The sequence below is a fragment of the Dama dama genome, chromosome 17 (genome assembly GCF_033118175.1).
Source record: "Dama dama isolate Ldn47 chromosome 17, ASM3311817v1, whole genome shotgun sequence".
NCBI lineage: Eukaryota > Metazoa > Chordata > Mammalia > Artiodactyla > Cervidae > Dama > Dama dama.
In genome coordinates this window covers 65,223,584-65,244,985 of record NC_083697.1, presented here as the reverse complement: position 1 = coordinate 65,244,985, position 21,402 = coordinate 65,223,584, and the positions used below count along the sequence as shown (strand labels likewise).

The following is a 21,402-nucleotide window of genomic DNA, read 5'->3' as shown; positions in this document are numbered from 1 at the left end:
GATGTCTCTACAAACGTCCACTTCCTTGGCTGCTTTCAGGCATCCCAATGTAGAAAACAGCTTTCCAACATAATACAAAATTAATGTAGGATTTTTTTTCATTTCAAATTACGAAGTGTTAGGTAAAGACATTTCCTTTTATTGAATAGCAGAGAGTATCATTAAGGAGAATGATACAATGAAGCACTTTGATCTAAACTTTCAAAGAGATTTCATGAAAACATAAAGCATTTTATTTATTCTAATCCAGCAGGATATATGCCCAAATATTTAGTCATCAGACATGGAATTCAGTGGCACTTAAGATACATAATATCAGAAGATTATAGCTAAAGCTGGACTTTGAACTCCACGCTTATTATTAACATAAAAAATTACAGTGTGACTACTAAATAATTAGTACCATCAGTGTAGTAAATACATTAAATTACAAATCTTTACATTTGTACATAACTCATTTTACAAATAAATGTTTTAAGACCCAACTGTTCAACTTTCATTTAAACACTAAATGTTGCTGAACAAAACGGCTGCAATAAATATTCCCTTGGGCAGGTGGGGAAAATGCTTTTACATAAGATCTCTGTTACAATGAATATCTAAGTAAATATTTAAAATGTTAAATTTCTCATGCAGTTATTGAAATCTGTTCTGAAGACACTCTTATATTTCCAACAAAATTTAGCCATTGATTTAAAAAATAACTGTTGTCATGATGCTAATGTTATTCCCAGTTAAGTTGCTCCCCAAATTATAAACAGGCTGTTCACTGTCTCTTCAGTTTACTTAGCAGTTAATTTTTTAAATGAACCTTTGATAATTACAATCAGGTACAATTTCTTTGCTTATTTATGAATATATTTGTATTATCACTCACTAAAGAACTTATAATGAAAAAAGAACAGATAGGCCTATGTAGGATAGCTGAGTTGTCCAATGAAACAGCTTCAGCCGACTTGTAACTTTCAAGTTGGACTACTGCATATTTTGAATAAAAGTAGCATAAGTTGAAATGTAATAGTCACCATGCTTTCAAAGCCAGAAAGCAATTTTCTTAACACAGCCATTCTGTGACTGAAGCCAGGAACCTCAAGACTAAGAGGCGCTGTGTTTGCCTCGCACTTTCCTCCATGACGTCGCTGGTCCAAGTGAAATTTTCTTGGGATTCCTGGTGGCCATGGCAGCAGCATCCACGGGTGCGCCATTGCTCCAGATGATGGATCTGCAGCCACGGCCTGTCAGCTGGAACTGAAGTCTGGACAGCTCTTCCCGGGCAGCGGGGGCTCCTGCTGGAGCGGGTAAGCGAAGTACTGGGGCGACACCAGGAAGCCGGACGGCTGGGTCAAGTGGATTGGATGGCCTGTGGTGTAAGGTGGGGGCGGTGAGGGAACCAGGCAGCCTGGCTCTGCCCGGGCAAAGGAGAACCTTCGGATGGAGCCCCCCGTGGAGCTGGAGCTGGTGGCCGTGCTGGACTGCCTGGAAGGTGCCCTGAGGTTCGTAGAAGTCAAGATCATGGGGAGAGTCTCTGTCTGATAGCTGCGGAGTGAGAAGCGGATTGGCTGCTGCGAGGGTTCCTTAGGTCTCAAGCAGGTGCAGCAATAAATAGCCACTAAAGAGCCTAGGATGATGAAGGCAATGAAGATGGAGCCAACAATCAGGAAGGGAACGTAGACAGGCTCTAGAAGGCAAAAACAGGCACAGGCACTCAGACGAGAGATTCCCAAACTCTGGGCTGCTCGTGGGTAGGAGGTGGGAGGTCCACTCAACCACCCTTGTCAGCCCGGCTTCTCAGAGCTTGTTACTGGTAACCTCTGAATTGCAAACTGTGATGATGGAATATTCTTGCTCCTAGCAGGGAGGAAGCAGACTGATACTGTAGACTCTGTTAGCAATTAGCTATCATATTGCACATCTGGAAATCAGAAGGAACAGATTCTATCCTCCTGTCCATGCACTGGATGGAGAGAAAAGATGAGTTGGGGCTGGGGGCGGTTACCATAACAATGGCTTTCAATCCAGGTTTTAGGAGTTTTATCACAGTGGGGTGCTTAAGGACACTAAGGCTGAAAATCCATCTCCTATCCGAGAATCCCCAATCTGAGCAAAGACAGCTGGACCTGTTAAGTGAACCCCACCCCCCCTGGGATTTTACAAGACCCAGTATAAAGAAATCCATAGCAGGCCCCCACTAACTGTGTCTCCTACCACATCACAAACTGTCCCGTCTGGATACTTCTTTCCAGAAACAATTTGGGATGCCTCCTCCAGCCGTCACTCTCCTGCCTCTCGATCCCCACTCAAATTCTGGGAAGGTCAGACTGAACTTTAGCTAGACTGCAGTGTGGTCCTTGGTGTTGGTGGCCCACACTTTCTGGAAGCGCAACTTTTTGACAGAGCTAGCCCCAGTTCCCTTCTCCCTCTATAAGGAAGACATAATGTTTCCCACCCAGAGGCACCTCCCAAGCAGTCCTCCAGGTGTGGCCCCTGCCTGACAGAGCTGCCTTGGGATGCAAACCTCCAGCTTAGAGGTAAAAGAAAGCAGGTCTGCATTGACTAAGACCCTACTGTGTGCCTATTTTGTATTTATTTCCAGATTCATGTAACCCTGTGAGGCAGGCATGATATGGTCTAGTTTGCAGACGTGGAAACATATTGGAGAGTCACTGAGTTTCCCAAAGACACATAGGCAATGAGTGGTAGAGAACTATCCACCCTAAGATCTGTGGGCTCCTGGGTGTAAGCTCTTCTGGGTGCCACCCACTCTGCCCTGTCTTACTAGAAGAAGGTTACTACTACTACTAGAAGGACAAGCAGTAGATTACTAGTACTTCTTACTACTCCTTGCCCTGCAGAAGGCAAGTCTAAAGTGACTACTCACTCAGCACCTTGCTGAGCATCCATACACTCTTTTATTTCACAACCTAACTCCTCTGAGAGCAACATGCCCATTTTAGAGAAGAGGCCCAGTGCAGTTAAGTAACTCGCCCCAATGACAAGCTGGCAAGGGGAGGTGCTGAGGCTTTGCCAGACCCCAGCCTGGGTGAGTGCGGAGACTGCCCCCTCTCCTTCCAGAGAGCAGACCGGGAGGCCAGGGTGGGGTCCCCGAGGCAGACCGGGAGGCCAGGGTGGGGTCCCCGAGGCAGACCGGGAGGCCAGGGTGGGGTCCCCGAGGCAGACCGGGAGGCCAGGGTGGGGTCCCCGAGGCAGACCGGGCGCTTAGCACTTGCTGTGCAGAGGGGTCGAGTGACTGAAGCCAGTTTGTATTTTCCGAACAGGCCAGGCTGCCTTAGAGTTCCCTACTTTCCACTGAACATCTTTCCCCCAGAAGCCACTTCCTCAATCCTCTAGATTGGTATTTCGCCCTCCAAAGTTAAATTCCTTGAAGGTCTAACGGAGTTCTAAGGAAGGCGGGTCCCCCTTTCCTCCGGGTTCTCAGTCTCGGGGGACTGGGGCTCCAGCACCAGTAATCATCCCCCCAGCCTCTCCCACCTTGCCTGGGGACCGTGTCTGGCCCGCTTCAGACCCCCGCTCTGGAGTTCTGGGGTGTCGAGGCTCTTTCTCGGCTCCCCCCGCCCCCTGCCCCCGCTCCTCCGGTTTCCCCGGCCGTAAAACCATCGCCTGGAGCTCTAAATGGTCTCCCTGAAGTTCCGATTCAGGTGGAATGGGTTTTTTTTGTTTGTTTTTTAAGGTGTAAAGTTCCTCTGCTGGGGTTGTGATTTATTCCGCTCTGAAGTAAGGGGAAACTTGACCCGTGTTTTCCGACGTGAGAATAGGGGGCGGGGAAGCCCCTGCGACCCCGGTTTCTAAATACCCAACCGGAGGACCTGGGCATTTCTGAAAAGCGTGACAATGGGGGGTGGGCCGGAGTGGGTAATTCGATGCAGAGAAATGAAAGGAAGTCGTGAGAATGGGGCTTAGAAACAAGACCAAGCGGCCACACACACACACACAAATGTGGCTCAAGTTCCTTACCGCCGCGGGGCTACAGATAAACGCACCCCAAGAGTTGCGTTCCCTGCGCCATCAGCACGTCTCAAAGCTTCCGGAGCTCCCAGGGCGCAGAATAGGGCACCCTTACCACCCGAGAAAACTCAAGTCCAGCCTGGCGCGGCCGCCACAGCCCTTCTCCGAAATGTCGTGCGCGCCCAGGGCTCCCTCTTTCTCCCCCAGAGTCACTGGGTGCAAACCCCGCGGTCCTCGCGGCCCGTGGCGAACTAGCTCCTGGGCAGACCCGCGGAGACCGCGTGTGGCGGGAATCGGGACTGCAAAGAAACTGCGGCCCTGACCTGAAACGCGACCACCCACTTCTCCCTTGATCCCCCCACTTTCTAGCGTCCCCTTTGCGCAGACCCGGGAAGGCCTGGCACGCCTCTTCGCGCGCGCACCGGCCGGCACGCACGGCAGCCCGGCCGGGCAGCGTCTGCCCCGCCCAGGGCCCGTACTCACGCGCCGTGATGCCCGGGTGCTCCAGCTCGCCGCGGTCGTTGGTGCAGCCGCCCTGCTCCAGCCTGGCGTCGGCCGCGGCGCAGCAGTAGCGCAGCGCGCAGGAGCCGCAGCAGATGGTGGCGTCCAGCGTGTCGAAGTCCTCCGGGCACTGGAAACCCTCGTGGTAGTTGCCCTGCACGTCCACCCAGCCGTGGCAGTACTCTCCGGGCTGCTGGGCGCCCGCCGGGCCCCCGCGCAGCCAGCCCAAGAGCAGGCAGATCGCCAGCAGCGCCCCCATCGCCGCGGGCGCGCCGGGCGGCCGGGAGGGGGACGCGGCTGGAGAGCGAAGGGCTGAGCCGGGGCCCCGCTCGCCCCGCGGTTCCGCCTCTCCTGGGGAGAGGCCTGGGGAGCTGCCCGGGCGGCCAAAACCAGTCCCCTGAGGGTTAGCGGGGGCCAGGGAGGAAGCAGGGGCTGCGGCGCGGCGGGCTCGGCCGGTCGGGGGTCGGCATGGTGCGCGGGGGCGAGATGGCCAGGGCCCGCGGGAGGCGCCCGCCGAGGCTGCGGCTCGAGCTGATGCTGCGGTCCTTCGCCGCGCTCATAACTCTCCGGGCGCGAGGGGCTCGCCCAGCCCTCGGCCACCTCCCACCCCACTCCTCACGGGAGCCATCGCGTCCGGGGCTGGCAACTCCCGGACCGCGCAGCACCTGGACTCGCCGCCGTCGCTGGGTCCGGAGCGGAGCCCGAAGCAGCAGAACGTGAGATGCCCACGTCTGGGGCTTCGGGACGGGCGGCCCCTCAGCCCCCGCCCCTGTCTGTCACGGGAGTCAGCCCGGCCGGGCCAAGTACAAACGGCCTCCGGGTTGCTGACAGCTCTGCCTCCACGGCGTCCTTTAAAAAGGAAGAGGGAGGGGGAGACAGCGAGGGTTAAGAGAGAGTCCGCCTCCCGGGTCGCGCCGCCCGAGCGCGCGCGGCGCGGCTGCGTGCCGTGCGCCCTCCTCCGCCTTTCCCGGCCGCCTCCTCCCCTGGCACCCCCCCGGGACTCGACGCGACCCTAAACTTGGGGGATCAGGCCCTCTCCCCGCGCACAGACACACACACAGACACCCCGCATAGTCCAGCAAACTCCGCAGAGGGCCAGGGCCTCCGGGTCTCCGTCTACCCACGCGAGATGGCGCGCGAGTGGGGACCTGAGGTTTGCTTTTTAGGAAAGTAATCAAAAATGAATTGGGTGGCTAAGGTTTGTCGAATCATTTTGTCACCTGTTGCACAGATCCAGCCTCGTTCCTGGGACACCTGTTCTAAGGGTTCCGGGCGGATGGCAAGACTTTTAGGGCCGGCCCCATTTGCGCTGCGATTTCCCCCTAGGTTTCCACTGTCTCCAGAAGGGACGGCACGTTTGACAAATGCGCACACACTCGCACCCTCCCGCGTCCCCCTAACTTGCGCGCCGCCGGGTGAAAAATCGAGGGTCACCTCCGCCTACCCAGGGCAACTCACAAAACCTCAAAGAGCACAACTTTTCCATTCGCGCCCGCAGAGGCTATAAAAGAACAAAATTAATGAGAACTGAGCAGATCTGAACTTCTGTTCGGGCAAAGAAACACATTTATTTAAATGATGTGTCCCCCGCGTGCTATTTTCAGGGGCACTGCGCCTTTAGCCGGGTAAGTGCCCTATGAAACTGGCGTTATGTGAAACCTGGGCTCAACTCAAGAATTTATTTTTAAGGCATCCTGAACTTCCTCTCATCATTTATTGGTTCGTGTGAATATGTTACGCGTATCTCAACCTATTTGTCAAAGGAAACGCTGAATGCCCGTGTCACTGATTTAGATGTTGGCAAGTTGAGTGAAACAAAAAGACAAAGTTTGACGCTCACCAGCCATGAAAGTGTGCGGTCAAAAGCTTCGCGAGGGTCCGAGTCGGTTCACAGAAGCCTTTTTTTTTTGGTAACTCAGTGAAACGGTTTCTGTTTTAAAATATAAGTTCAAGTATATTACAAGGAAAGAGTCATTTCTGATTTCTAACTTTAAATATAGGGATTAGCATTTAGTTAGGAGAATGTAAAAATAATGCCCAACATTTCAGATGTTAAGTAGGACTGTGTAAATATTTAACTTTATTGCTCTGTTAGATATTACGTGGGACAATAATATGCTATTTAGTAAAACCCAATTAAGTTCCGGCTTTTATCTACAAACAAACAATGAGACCGTCTTTCTTGACTTAAAGAACTTAAATAAGCATATGGGAAATTGTTTTTGCAGAAATTTCTTAGGTACTGTGTTTTTACTTACAAAAAAGAAAAGTCCTTGCCAGACTTAAAGAGTTTTCTTTGTTTTTTTTTTTTTAAGGAGTGTTGTTTGGATTGTATAAATCCTGAGCAATTAAGGAAGAAAGTTGTGTGGAAGCACAGCAACAGTGAGGTATAATGATCGTGATAAGATGATAAAACTACAAAGACATGTTTACTGCTAATAACTTTCCCAGAACCACACCTCTTAATAATATTTTTGTTAAATTTAGAGGAATTCCATGACATCACGACTACATACAGTTCTGCAGCAACCTCTGCTAGTCCCCCAAGGGTCAAGTTTCTCTCATTATCCAGCTGTTCTTTGATAGCATTAATATTTTAGGGAATGACTTGTTGGCACGTACCCCCCAATAATTACACTCTGTGTGCCACATTGGGATTCTCTTCCTTAGGACACTCGCTGTATATAATTAATTCCCTCGTTCAAAGCTCCTGTCTGTTTGACTTATTTGGAAAGCATTTTACTCAAATTTAGTTGGACGTTTACTCATGGGAAATAACCACACCTCCAGATTACTCGATACTCCTTCGATCTGATGTTTGTGAGCAGGAAAGCAACTGTACACCGCGCTTTCTTTTCTAGGTCTTGATCCAAAGCACCTTTAAACCATCCTAACAGTCGGCTCAGGGGGTTTGCACTGGGGGAAATGTGTTTGGTTCCTTGTCTTAGAAACTCCCTTCAAATTGCACACTTACCAATTTCTACTGCAAAAGTGATGCTCTCAGAATGCTCTTTGAAACAAGAAGATAACATGCACTTCCTTTGGGGTTTATAAATATCCAAGATTGCTGTTATTTTGTTACTACTTGAATAGTAAAGGAAGATTAAAAAGTTCTCATAGACCCCCCTCAAAGACTCAAGGCAGAGGACCTAGAGATGGAAAATCAAATCTGCACCATCTGGGGTATCATGTAGAGGTTTTGAGAAATTCTATATTTTCCCTTATCGCGGTAACACAAATTCCATATTTTGGTGAAGAAAATAATCATAAGAGATCATTTCCTCAGCTTATATTCTCTTGTGGCCCTCCCTGCCTCCGGGAAATGGAATAGGAAATGAGTTAAATGATATGATGTCTGGGATTTGCTTTAATAAACGCCAGAGAAAGAGAAAGTGGGAAGGGGGAGAGCAGGGGGAAGAGAAAGAAGCAGGGAGGAGAAGGAGATGGAGAAGAAAAGAGAGAGAGGGGAAACAGAGGGAAGGAGAGAGAAAGAGAAGAGGGAGGGAGGAAGAAAGGGGAAATTAAAGTTAGGGGAGGGATAGCAATGTGAAGACGAAATAAAGCAGCTGAAACACAACAGGCAATATGTTGATAATTGTAACTGGGTGAAGGGTACTTGCAAAATTGAAATGCAATTCTATTTTTATGTATGAACAAAAATTACGTATTTTTTTTTAATTTAATAGCTTGGAATTGGTAGCAGCATGAAATTGGCACCAGAACATATTTTTCACCTTTGTCCCTTTCACTTCTCTTTGTTTTATATTCTTTGAAGCAGAGTGAAAGATTTAAGAAAAGCAATACAGAGAAGTGTAGAAAAACAGGGCAAAAATGGATGCATCAGAAAGGATTGAGAACTAAAATATCCTAAGGAAAGAAGGAGAAAAGGCCAAAGGAATGCAGACATGAAAAAAAATAAAGAATTTTTAAAAGACAATTAGCTTTGGCTATGGAAATCCCCTCCAGCTCATGGGCATTGAGTCCAGATATGAAATAGGAAACAAAAAGGTTTTCAACCCTCCCTCAAGTTTTTTCCTGAGTGATGTATTATCTCTACCCTTCCTTTCATTACTTTGCCTGGGACTTGGAATTCTCTTCCTTGGATTACTTACTATAAATCTCTTAATCCAGGACCCTGTCAATCTGAGGTACTGAAAAGGTACATTTTTCTCAAATTTGCCTTGGCACATATTCACCACTAGAGAATATGAGCTGGCCAGAAGTGTACTTTCGGACACCGCCAGCAGCCCAGTCCCAAGCTGTTCTTTGGCCTCAGACTCATCATTGTAAAGAGGGGATTAGACACTCGGCCCTTAGAGCAGTGTTTCTCAAACTGTAACATGCATGTGAATCACCTGGACTGCTAAGATGCAGATTCTGATTCCCAGGGTCTGAGAAGGGGCTTGAGATTCTGCATTTCCACTAAGCTCCCGGGTGATGCCAAGGCTGCTGTCTGAGGGCCAACCCCTGCACGCTCTTGGCCTCCTCTGCCCTTGCCCCCACCTCAGGGGGATGAATGAGTGAAGCCAAGGAAGCAGGCTCATCCAAAGCCCATACCGCCCTCTGGGCCTTAAGACCCCAGCACTCCCTGCTCAAACAGCCCCAAGCTGGCTTCTAGGGTTCACAAAAGCTTCTTGTGAAGGCCTGCTCTGCTAAATCGCTGTCTGACCCTTTGCGACCCCATGGACTGTGGCCCACCAGGCTCCTCTCTTCATGGGATTTCCGAGGCAAGAATACTGGAATGGGTTGCCATTTCCTCCTCCAGGAGATCTTCCTGACCCAGGGACTGAACCCACATCTCTTCAGTCTCCGGCATTGGCCAGTGGGTTCTTTACCACTAGCACCACCTGGGAAGCCTCAGAGGTAGGCTAGGTGTCCAAACATGGTTGTGAGGAGCCCCCTGCAGTGCTAGAGGGCCTCAGGATGGGATGGGACGGGGAGGAGGATAAGCAGGTTCAGGCCGGCAGCTGCCACCAGCGCCCTGACTCCCCCGTGGTGGCGGGGGCCTGTTAAGTGGCACAGCCAGGGACTCAGTAAATAAATAGTCATGGAGGGAGTCTGAATGATCGCATGAACGATGAAATGAATATTTTCCTTTGGTAATTCCAAACGTTCACCACACCTCATGGCAATTCTATGACAGGCCAATCCATCTTTTCCGCTGGCTTGACCTCCCTTTTCATTATTGTGTCCTGGGACCCAGCAGAACAACTGGTACGCAGTGTGTGCATGCTAAGTCGCTCAGTAGTGTCTGACTCGTTACGACCCCAGGGATTGTAGCCTGCCAGGCGTTTCTGTCCTTGGAATTTTTCAGGCAAGAACACTAGAGCAGGTTGACATTCCCTACTCCAAGGGATCTTCCCAACCCAGGGATCGAACCCGGGTATCCTGCATCGCCTGGATTTGCAGATGGATTCTTACCACTGAGCCATCTGGAAAGCCCTTGGTACATAGTAAGTGCTCAGTATATGTTGAATGAATGACCGTAAGTAACTGGCAACCGGCAAGAACTTGTGATAACTGAGTGATACCTGTTTCACCACCATATGAAGTGAGTGGAAGCTGGGTTAGTGGACAGCAGGGTGAATTTCCCGGGCAGGGACTATTTGTGGAGTCAACTTCTGGTAATTTAATTGTAAATGTAGCTCATCAAGACCTACCCAGAGTGTCAGCACTGCCTAGAAAGGGCAGTCACCAGCCAGTTGTTCAGTTGCTAAGTCATGTCTGACTCTTTGCGACTCCATGGACTGCGGCATGCCAGGCTTCCCTGTCTAGCGCTATCTCCCAGAGCTTGCTCACACTCATGTCCATTGAGTCAATGATGCCATCCAAGCATCTCATCCTCTGTCCCCCCACTTCTCCTCCTGCCTTCAGTCTTTCCCAGCATCGGGGCCTTTTCTAATGAGTCAGCTCTTTGCATCAGGTAGTCAAAGTATTGGAGCTTCAGCATCAGTCCTTCCAACTGGTTTGATCTCCTTGCTGTCCAAGGAACTCTTAAGAGTCCTTGCACCACTTCTCCAGCACCAGTTAGAAAGCATCAATTCTTCAGCACTCAGCCTTCTTTATGGTCCAACTCTCACATCCGTACATGACTGCTGGGAAAACCATAGAACTAAGATGCAGAGAAAATCAACCAGCACAGTAAAAAGAACATCCAGCTTTGAGTCAGAAAAGGCTAGTCTTGAGTGTGCCTCTTTCTGATCACATGACCTTCAGCAAGGTCATTTTCCACTTATTGAAACCTCAGCTTCCTGTCTCTAAAATGAGGGAGTTGGGAGGGAATAACCTCTACCTTGAAGGATGGTTGTAAGGATTCAAAACAAAACATAGCAATTCTAGCTCTGAGTAAGGGCTTCAGAACCAGTGGGTATTACCTACCACCAGCTGGTTTGAATCTCCAGTGAAATAATCATGGCAAGTTTCCTGCTAACCAGTATGGGCCTATGCCCTGATTAATTTGAGTGGATTATTTACAGTTCTCCATCATTCATTCCCTTATTCATTCAATGTGCCCATTCATAACCCCTGGCAATTGAATATTGATTATTCGTTTTTGGAGTTGTTCTCCTGAGACATACACCAAAGCCCGGAGCAGAGGGAATAAGGGTGGGTGTCAGATGATCACAGGGTTGGAACAGGCCCTCCTGGACAGATCTTATTTCTGTTGGGATTCTATTATATAAGGTGTAACCCCAAGCACAGGTGGGCATTTAATAAGTATCCGATTAGTCTGTGATTCCATACTATGTCAGTAGAGATGTAATTTATTAACCTGGGCTCCTGGCATCCTTCCAGTGCATGTATAATAGAATGATATTTTTTTCATGAAGAAATATAAATTAAATTAATTGGCATGCGTATTTAATTGGAACTTCCGTGACAGTAGATGGACTCCCCCCGACACGCACACACACACACACACCCCTTTCTCAGCAAGGGGCATTTCCTTCTGAATGCTTGCAGACTGAAGAGAGGCCAGCCCCAGTTCCTGGGGTCCCCAGGGAGCTGGCTTTCAGCAGGGTTTAGAGCAGCACGGAAAGTGAACTGACCCTGGAAAAATGGTAAGTTGCCTCTGAACGGCCATGTGTTCTTTCGGTGGGGGAAAGGTTTACAGAGGAGAAAAAAAAACACAGAGGTTGCTTGTCTTATTTCTGTCTTCTTTCTCCCCTTCTCACCCTTACCAGCCATGCCAGAATGTTTGGAAAAACTTTAAGTCACCCTTAAAGTTTGGAGATCACATAGAATTCTTCTGAAAGCCACTATACAATGGCGGTCAAAGGTATCATTTAAGTTTTCTCCTTTATTAAATAGCCCGTATTTTGTCAGCTCCGTGGGCAACCTAAGGGCCAATGAGGCAAAGGTCATAATTTCCATCCCTGTGGGTCAGCTAAATTTCCTCTGTCTCAGGGATACAGAAGGCACACTTGACCTCCGCTGGCAAACACCTGCTGTGAGTTGTTTGAAGGCACCAGTCAGAGGACTTGGATGTGACAGACAGTACTAACCTGAAGCTTGGGAGATACACTCGGTGTTCCGCAGTCCGACAGCAGACGGGTCAGCAGAGCCAGCTTCCTAATGCACAGTGCGTCCTGTCCTCAGAACTGTGCTTCGGAATTCTGCTTCATATGTCCCACCACTTGATTCTCCATGGCCATGCACTTTGTACAATCGCTCCACTTTATACTTCTTTACCATACTCTTTATAATCAAGGACAAGAAGAAAACTCACCCTTGATATCTTCTTTTTTTTTTTTGGTTTCTCCTCATGAACTCGGCTCGAAGTAGAGATGACATTTGTAGCTGTCTGCATGGTTATTCCAATTTAGTGTATAGAAAACTAGGATTCAGTAATACTTTAGTGTATGTGCCATCTGCCTCTTCCATCTAGAGCTTAGCTGTTTGACAACCTCGGCCCTCTTGAAGGCAGAGGAAATCTAGGAAATTATCTGCGCTGTCCCCACCCCCACCCTCCAGCTCCTTGCTTTCCTAGGAAGGCTTAAGAAGCTACAAAGTCTAGTACTAAATTTAGCTAATTTTATTAATAAAAGAGCATCTCCCCTGGTGGCTCAGTGGTGAAGAATCTGCCTGCAATGAAGGAGACTCAGGTTTGATCCCTGAGTTGGGAAGATTCCCCTGGAGAAGGGAACAGCTACCCACTCCAGTATTCTTGCCTGGAGAATTCCGTGGACAGAAGAACCTAGTGGGTTATAGTCCATGGGGTAGCAAAGAGTCCAACATGACTCTCTTACATTGGTAAGAGAGTGGTTTACCCCCTCACACAGGGTATATCTCTCTATATGTACTCTGTCTCTCTTGATTTCTCTCTTGACCTGACCTGAGCAGAGTTCCTCCCCCTAGTCTAATAGCCTACTCCACTTCCCCCAACCCCTGTGAGCCTGCAGGAACTGTCTTGGCGCTCTACTCCTAGCTAAGGGTGGGTATGAGACCTGAGTGAAACAGTGAGAACTGCTATCTCCCTGAAATTTGTGATTAGTTCAGGGGTGTGCCCTTGACTCAGGCATGGCCGATCAGAGTCCTTTCACGAGAGTTGCAGAGGGTTTCCCTTCTTTGTAGCTTGTGATCAGTGGGAGATGTTTGCCTGGAGCGGTCAGAGACAAGATCTTCGCCTTATGAAGCAGGCCTAACTGAGAATAGCATAATTCACAGAGGCAGGAGAAAAATCAAAAGGGGGAGACGTAAAATGTTTGAGTCCCTGGATCCAGCACTGCTTGAAGCTTGCCCTATCCTGATCTTCTCTGTTACATGAGAGGATACGTTCACTTTCGGCTTAAGCCAGTTTGGGTTGGGATCTGATCACATGTGTTTGACAGCCTCTTGACGACTACAATAAACATTATGGGGACGGCTCTCATAAAGAACTGCTCTCTGCAGTTAGGAGGGGCAGGAAAGTTTTTGAAATAGAAGCACATGAAAGCACAACTTCTGTAGCTGTATTGTGAAGGGACAGGTTTTTATTTACCTCATTAGGCCTCTGCGCTTGCTCTTCTGTGTCTGACTCTGTGCAGCCCCATGGACTGTAGCCCTCCAGGCTCCTCTGTCCACGGGATTCTCCAGGCAAGAATACTGGAGTGGGGTGCCATTTCCTCCTCCAGGGAATCTTCCTGATCCAGGGATCAAACCCGTGTCCCTTGTGTCTCCTGCCTTGCAGGCAGATTCTTTATCCCTAGAGCAACCTGGTCACATCATATTGGGTGGATCATGCAATCAGTTTACCAGGACATCAATGGCATTTGTTAAAAGATAGAGTATAATAAAAAATAGAGAGTATGTCACCATAGTAAAGGTAGGTTTGATTTCACAACATTTTATTTCATGTATTTATGTTCCTATCTATGTTCCAGATTGGGATATAAAATATCTTTTCACTGAGGGGCATGATCGAAACATTTGAAAGTTAACATTTGAAAGTCACTGCTTGGAACAAAACTGTGTCAAATCGCTGGATAAAGCAGAAGAACCAGAATACTTAGCATGTTACTTTGCCTGTGTTCCAAGAAAAGGCAGCTGCCCGTTTTCCATAACTACTCCCTCAGTCCTGACCTGGCTCGGCACGCATGCACGGGGAAAGAAGGGCAGGAGTCGTGCGTGGAATTAAAGTAGTTAAGTAAAGGTGTGGGGCTCTTCTAGTTTAAGACTGCTTCCTGTGAGTTATTTATTCAGTTGCAGTTCATCTCTTTCTCGGGGCTGCTCTGGCCCCTGGGCCTCCCCCTGGCTCTAGGGGGTGGAGGAGAGTGGCCGCTGACCTCGGCTTTCGAGGGCAGGAGACAGAGTCTGGGATGCTCAACCTGCTCTCCAGACCGTCACAGCTCGCCTTTCTCGGGGGCGCTGGTCCACTGAAGAAGCCTGCGGTTGGCAAGCACACGATGGAGCCGCCTTTCCTGGCCCCAGCTCGGCTCTCACCGCTGTGAACCCCTCCTTCCTCCCCCTCCCCCCCCCACCTCCCACCCCCTCGCTCGTCCTGGGTCCTGGGTCCCTGGTCCTTGGTTAATGGCTAAGTCACCCTCAGCACGAAGCGCCCCCACCCCTGCCAGCATCATCAGCTATTTTCCGTTTCTCCATTCAGTTCGAGGGAACTTTCAGACCCCTCCACGACACGCAGGTGCCAGGAGAGGTTCCAGAACCCTAAGTCAGTCTCACTGCCGTTTTAACTGGCTTCCTCACATTGGAGCAAGGCCACACGCATCATGGTTGGCTACCCCAAGAGTCCCAAAGAGAGGAGGAGGCAAACCCCACTCTGCTCTTGACTTCACCCCGAATTTTCTGACTCCTTTCCATCTGTTTTCTTTGGGAAAAGGACTTGGAAAGCAGCAATCAGAACACACTTTCGCACCAGTTGCTTCTTTTTTGGAGGGTAGTGTCATGTGGCATGTGGGGTCCTCGTTTCCTGATCAGGGAGCAAACCTGTGCCTCTTGCCTTGGAAGTGTGGAGTCTTAACCACTGGACCACAGCTGCTGCCACCTACACCAGCTCCGTGGTTAGGAATCTGCCTGCAATGCAGGAGACCAGGGTTCGATCCCTGGGTCGGGAAGATCCCCTGGAGGAGGAAACGGCAACCCACTCCAGTATTCTTGCCTGGGAAATCCAGTGAACAGAGGAGCCTGGGGGTTGCAAACAGTCAGGCTTCACTGAGAGAGTGAACAGCCACACCCCAGTGTTATCCACACCCCTGGGGCCCCAGGGGAGGACACTTTCTCCTTTTCCCACGGGCCAGGGTCTTCCCTTACATTTACTGAGTTATTTCTACCACTGACCTACCATAAGCCTGAAATCACACAAGATAGCTCTTAATGAATAAAGAAGAGCTTAAGGAATTTTAAAAATCCTCAAGATTCTCAAGACCACTGTTTCTCTATGGACTTAAAAAAGAAAAATTCAAAAGAAAAGAAAAGAAAAATCCCATGTTGGTAGCCTAAACCTGGACATTGACGTTTCCTTTCTCTTTTTTTTTCCCCCCTGTTTTAACAAATTCTGAACACCCTGAGAAAAATGGATGCCCTTAGCTGGCTATGGGAAACACCACAAAAATTGAGATACGTTGTTTAAATTACTGACATAATTTAATAAGTATTATCCTTTTACAAGAATAATTTATGTTCATAATTACCATCACATGTGGTGGTCAGCTTGAACTACACTTAGGTATTTTAAATACTTAGTTTCTGTACACATAAACACATACATACATTCTTAGTATTTCCCCCAGGAATCTAGGGGTAATTCTTCACCCATTATTTATAAGAGTGGGTGGGCTTTTATAAGTACGGGAATAGCCCTACTTCTCTGTACAAAAAAAAAGAAAGAAATTTCTACACAGAAGACAAAGAAAATTTATCTTTCTAGACCGGTGGTCAGCAATCTTTTCTATAAAAAATGTCTGATAGTAAATATTTTAGGCTTTGTGGACCATATGGTCTCTTTCGTAGCTCCTCAACTCTGACGTTGTAGCACAAAAAAATAGCCACAAATGAACATAAATGAATGGATGTGGCTGTGTTCCAATAAAACTTTATTTATGGAGACTGGAATTTGAATTTCATGCAATTGTCAATTGTTACAAAATATTCTTCTTTTGATTTGTCTCAACATTAAAAACATAAAAATCACTCTTAATCGTGGCTTATATGAAATGGGCAGCAGGCTGGATGTATCCTCCAAGCTATGCTTGCCAGTCCCTGCCCTAGATCCCCTTTTGAAATTTAGACATTTTCATTTTCTCTCTCCTCCCATTTATGATTCAAGTTAATGTAGCAAGGGCAACAACCAAGGCAAGTTTTAGCTTTACCATTGCCTCTCTGCTTGTTGGCATGTAGAAGAGAAATACTGTCACACCCCTGCAACTAAAAATGAGTTGTGACCTGAACATTTTGGGTGACATCCTTCTGGATTTGCAAACTAGAGTCAACTGACCCACAGAAACTGCTGGAGACAAGGGCTGTGGTTCTTGATGCCTGTGCCCCAGTCCCCCGAGTTCCTTTCCTGATTGCACCCTGAAAGACAGGCCAGATCATGGAGGACTCTGCAGGAATACAAGAAGGGAAGGTGGAATAACATTTGTCTGCTGAAACTTTCATCTTTGCTGATGTGGAGGGTATCCCTGCTAAAACCATCTCCTGTGGCTGGTCAAGGGAAATATAGTCATCAGCTTCCAAACAATTTATAAGAAAAAACGTGCAACCAGGAGTAACATGGAGGGAATCAGTCAAATACCAAGATCTAGAGCTGATTCCTTAACATCCAGGTCACAGTGAGTCATTAAGAAAAGTCTGCCTCATAATCTTTTGCAACCTGTTTAAGAAAAAAATAAGTGTATGACACAATTAGAAAATGTTCCAATCCAAATAGTGGAAGTGTTCACTGTTTTGTTATTTTAAATCAGCTGTCTGGAACATTCAGCTATCCAGAACAAGTCACTCTGAGCAGGTCTGGGATAGCCCTACTTTGCTGCAAAATTGCCTTCTGGGGAATCTGTCACTGTCACTCAGAGTGTAGGATTTGCCAGAGTCATTTATGGCAGTATGTGTGAGGTTAGATACAACTAATTTTTATATAACACTATTTTTATTACCCAAAGAAAATTCTAACTAAATAAACCAATGTGTGAAATATAATTTCTCACCAGAATTATATTGGCCATCAGCCTTCTGGCCATCATTCATTTTCACATTACATAATTTAAGTTAATTGAATGAAAATATTCTAACATCTTGATAGCATAGCTAGACGTCAGAGGTTTCACTATAAGAAGGAGAAAATAAGTTATTCACACAAGAAACACTGTTTAGGAGAACTTTATATAAAATTGATGATAACTAGTGAATATTGGGGGGTTTTGATTCACTAAATGTAAGTTTTTGTGTGATCACTTTTTTGTAAATGAAGCATTAACTTATTGGCATTGAACTAAGTTTTTGGTATAGATTTTTTTTTTTTAATTCCCCTGAATATAAAGGTCACAACATGACAGTCAATTTTATAAAACACTCTTTGAGAGGGAGGGTCTTACTGACTAATACGCAAAGTTCCTACTTTGCATTAGGTACTATAGTACCTGTTTCCCATGTGTTACCTTGCTTAATGGTCACATCAACCCTATAAGACTCAGAATTTAAGTAACTTGCCCAATGTGCCATGTTCTCACCAACTCCAGAGTCTAAATTCATTCCCTGGGTGGTCTACTCACTATGAGTTTGCTGTACAAGGAGAATAGGGAAATATTTAATTAATCAAGTCTGTTTTATTTATGGGATATTAAACTTCTAGTTGATTCCTTTTCTTCCAAAAAATAGAATATCTTTTTGGTTTGTTTGTTTTTACTTAAGTCAGCCAACATAGTCTGAGATTTAATATATTGATTAGCTTCTACCTGGGGAGCCCAGGCCTCACACAGCTCTTAAGTCACTTGGCAAATTTGCAGAAAGCTAAAAAATTAGACTTCTCCAACAGCCCCTTCACACTGAACATTACACACACCTTAGCCTGGCAGACAGTCTAAAACGTGTTAGTGTTGGAGGGAGTGTCATTCCATAGTTTCATTTTTTAATTAAAAAGTTCAGATTTCAAGGATCAGAGCTGAATTAAGTTTTCATCCTTAGATATTTCTTTCTGCAATTACAAACAACTTTTTTCAGTAATAGATCGGTTATATAGTTTATTAAAGTTGACTTTGGGGATTTCTACTTTCATTCACACTTGTGTAATACTCAACTGTCGCTAAATGTTGTGGGTTGAAAAATGGCCTCTGGAGGAGAGTTGTGATGTAGGGAGAAGAATAAGCAGACTTCCAAATAAAAGGATCGGATAGCTTATATCTAGCTGGAAATCATGTTTCCTTGAGAGAGGGCAGAGAACACTTTGTGGAAAGGCCATGAGCCTGGTCATGGAGGAACAAGGGGTAAAGGCACCTGAGAAGCCAGAGACAGAGATGGAGACGTGTGCATCAGGCTAAGGAATTTTCACTTTATTAAGAACATGCTGGGAAACCATTAAATGATGTTTATCATAGAAAAGGCATCGATGAGATTCACATTTTATATTTTTAAATGTTTGTTTCTTTGGCTACATTGGGTCTTAACTGTAGTCCACAAGATCTTTGTTGCAGCCCATGGGCTTAGTTGCCCTGAGACATGTAGGACTGTAGTTCCCTCCTTGACTAGGAATCGAATCCGAACCTCCTGCATTGGAAGGGGGATTTTTTTTCCCTGGACCACCGGGAAAGTCCCTAGATTCACATTCTTAAAAGGTCACTCTAGGCACTAAGTCCAGTAATTCTGTAGGGGTTACAGTACAAGGTATGGAGTTGGACAAATAGAGACTGGGTGGGAGATTCTGAGTAATCCAAGAAAAATTAATCAGTCCAAACCTGAAAAAGTCGAGGGAGATATGTTTGAAAGTGTATTTAGGATAACAGCCAGGTCTAGTTTCGTGGCATTTCCACTAAAAAGCAAATATAAGTCCATATCTTAACTGGTGTGCTAGATGCTCTGCAAGAAGATCATGCATAAAACATTATTTTCCATGCATTACTGGGATCTCAAGATGAGGGAAATTTTTCAAAAGGAAAAAAAGCAAGAAAATTTTAACAGTAACTACATGCAAAACTTTGCCATCAAGTCGTGTCTTGGTGAGTCCAAGCCTTGGACTCATTGCAAAGTGAGAGAGCTGAACTGCAAACCCTCACATTAGACTGGAAAACACTAGAAAGAGGCCAAAATTGCCGCAGGTATTTTAGATCCTCTGGCAAATGCATATCCTCTCAGGAACAAAAGTATCTTCAAGGAGGGAAATTTCCCTCCTACTTAGGAGAGAAAATGCCATAAGTAAGAGCAGATATAACAAAATATATATTAAATATTTAGACCCACAAAAACTTCAGAGGCTCCTTGTATCTTCTATCTAATAAATAAAGCAAGTTTATGTATGTCAGTAATCACAAAAATATATATAAATTAACTAAAACAACTGAAGACTTTTTGACTGGAAGGAAAAACAAAAAATTAACTTGACTCTATTTACAAGAAACACACTTAAAACAGAAAGACTTAGAAAGAAGAAAGTACTGTTGAAAGTAAAAAGATTTTTTTAAAGGCCAGGCAAATATTAACTTTATAAAGCAGGTAAAGTTATATTAATATCAGACAAAGTAAACTTAGAGATGAAGGCATTATTAGGGAATCAAGTCTTGTCTTGGACTCCACCAAGACAAGACCTGATGTCTTTTGCATGTAGTTACTCTTAACTGTCATTATATTTTGATAAACTCACCAGGGATATAGAATAATTCTAAACTTGAATGTACTCAATAATAAAACCTTCACGTACATTGAAAAATTCAATAGGATCACAGAAGAATATTGACATATAACATATTGGGAGAGTTCAATGCACCTATCTCAATTATTCATAAGTCAAGAATAAGTCTTTGGAAAATTTGAAAATTAACCATCAGTTTGATTTATTAGGCAGTTAAAAAAAAAAAACCCTATCTTTAACAGTTAAAGAAAACACAGTCTAGAAAAAAATTACACCTTCCTCAATACATATAGAATATTTTGAAACCTGAACACATGCTAATTCATAAATCATCTCCAAATATTACATATTTCAAAGACAATATTATATAGATTAGTCCTGAATGTTCATTGGAAAGACTGATGCTGAAGCGGAAGTGCCAATACTTTGGCCACCTGATGCGAGGAACTGACTCATTAGAAAAGACCCTGATGCTGGGAAAGACTGATGGCAGGAGGAGAAGGGGACGACAGAGGATGAGGTCATTGGATGGCATCACGACTCGATGGACAGGAGTTTGAGCAAGCTCAGGGAGTAGGTGATGGACAGTGAGGCCTGGCGTGCTGCAGTCCATGGGACTGCAAAAAGTCAGGCACGACTAAGCGACTGAACTAAACTCATAGTCTATAAAAACTTTTTATGAAGTTCAACAAATGTTACTGGAACAATAGATTATCCACAGAGGAAAAAAAAATACATTGGATTTTTACTTCACACCAATGGGCTTCCCTGGTGCCTTGGACAGTAAAAAAATCTGCCTGCAATGCAGGAGAGCTGAGTTCAATTCCTGGACAGCTAGGAGATCAAATCAGTCAATCCTAAAGGAAATCAACTGAATAATCATTGGAAGCACTGATGCTAAAGTTGAAGCGCCAGTACTTTGACCACCCGATGTGAAGAGTTGACTCATTGGAAAAGATCCTGATGCTGGGAAAGATTGAGGGCAGGAGGAGAAGGGAGTGACAGAGAACTAGATGGTTGGATGGTATCATTGACTTAATGGACATGAGTTTGAGCAAACTCTGGGAGAGGGTGAAAGAAAGGGAAGCCTGGAGTGCTGCAGTCCATGGATTGCAAAAAGCTGGACACAAATTAGCGACTGAACAACAGCAGGAAATGAATATACCATGAGAAGGAGTCAAGAGGTTGGGACAGTGAAGTCCAACACAAATGCAACAATATTGGTTAATGTGCTAAGTCTTCTGTTAAGCTTCATGAGTATCTATTCTATAATTATCCTTCATAACTTGCATAACTCGTGTTCCTTTTTTAAATATAAAATATTATACTGAATAACTGAGACACATACACAAGGGTAAATGCAGAAGGGCAATAGGTTTGGGGAGAGAATAATGATTTTTTTCCTTTCTCCACATGTTGCATTCGAGATACTGATGGAACATTCAAAAAGAAAGGTTCAGCAGGTAGAGACAGGACTCAGGAGCTCGGAAGAGATCTGGAATCTTCATCCTGCGGGTGGCAATTGAGTCAGTGAGTGAGTTTCAAAGTCCTGGGATGAGCCTCCATTAAAGAAGGACAGAAGAAAGCCAAAAGGGCAACTGAGGAGCATGCTCAGATGGAAAAAAACACACGGAGAATGATTGATGCGTTATTTAAATATTTAGTCA

The 21,402-nt window shown here is 45.9% G+C and overlaps 1 protein-coding gene across 1 annotated transcript; it reads right to left on the bottom strand.

Annotated features, from left to right (window-relative positions):
- Positions 1–210: 210 nt before the first annotated feature.
- SHISA3 (shisa family member 3) lies at positions 211–4,759 on the bottom strand. Its single transcript, XM_061164662.1, has 2 exons — positions 4,447–4,759; positions 211–1,678 (listed from the first exon to the last, which is right to left on the bottom strand). The coding sequence occupies exons 1-2, from the start codon at positions 4,721–4,723 to the stop codon at positions 1,239–1,241; spliced, it is 717 nt and encodes a 238-aa protein (XP_061020645.1). The 5' UTR covers positions 4,724–4,759; the 3' UTR covers positions 211–1,238.
- Positions 4,760–21,402: the final 16,643 nt, after the last annotated feature.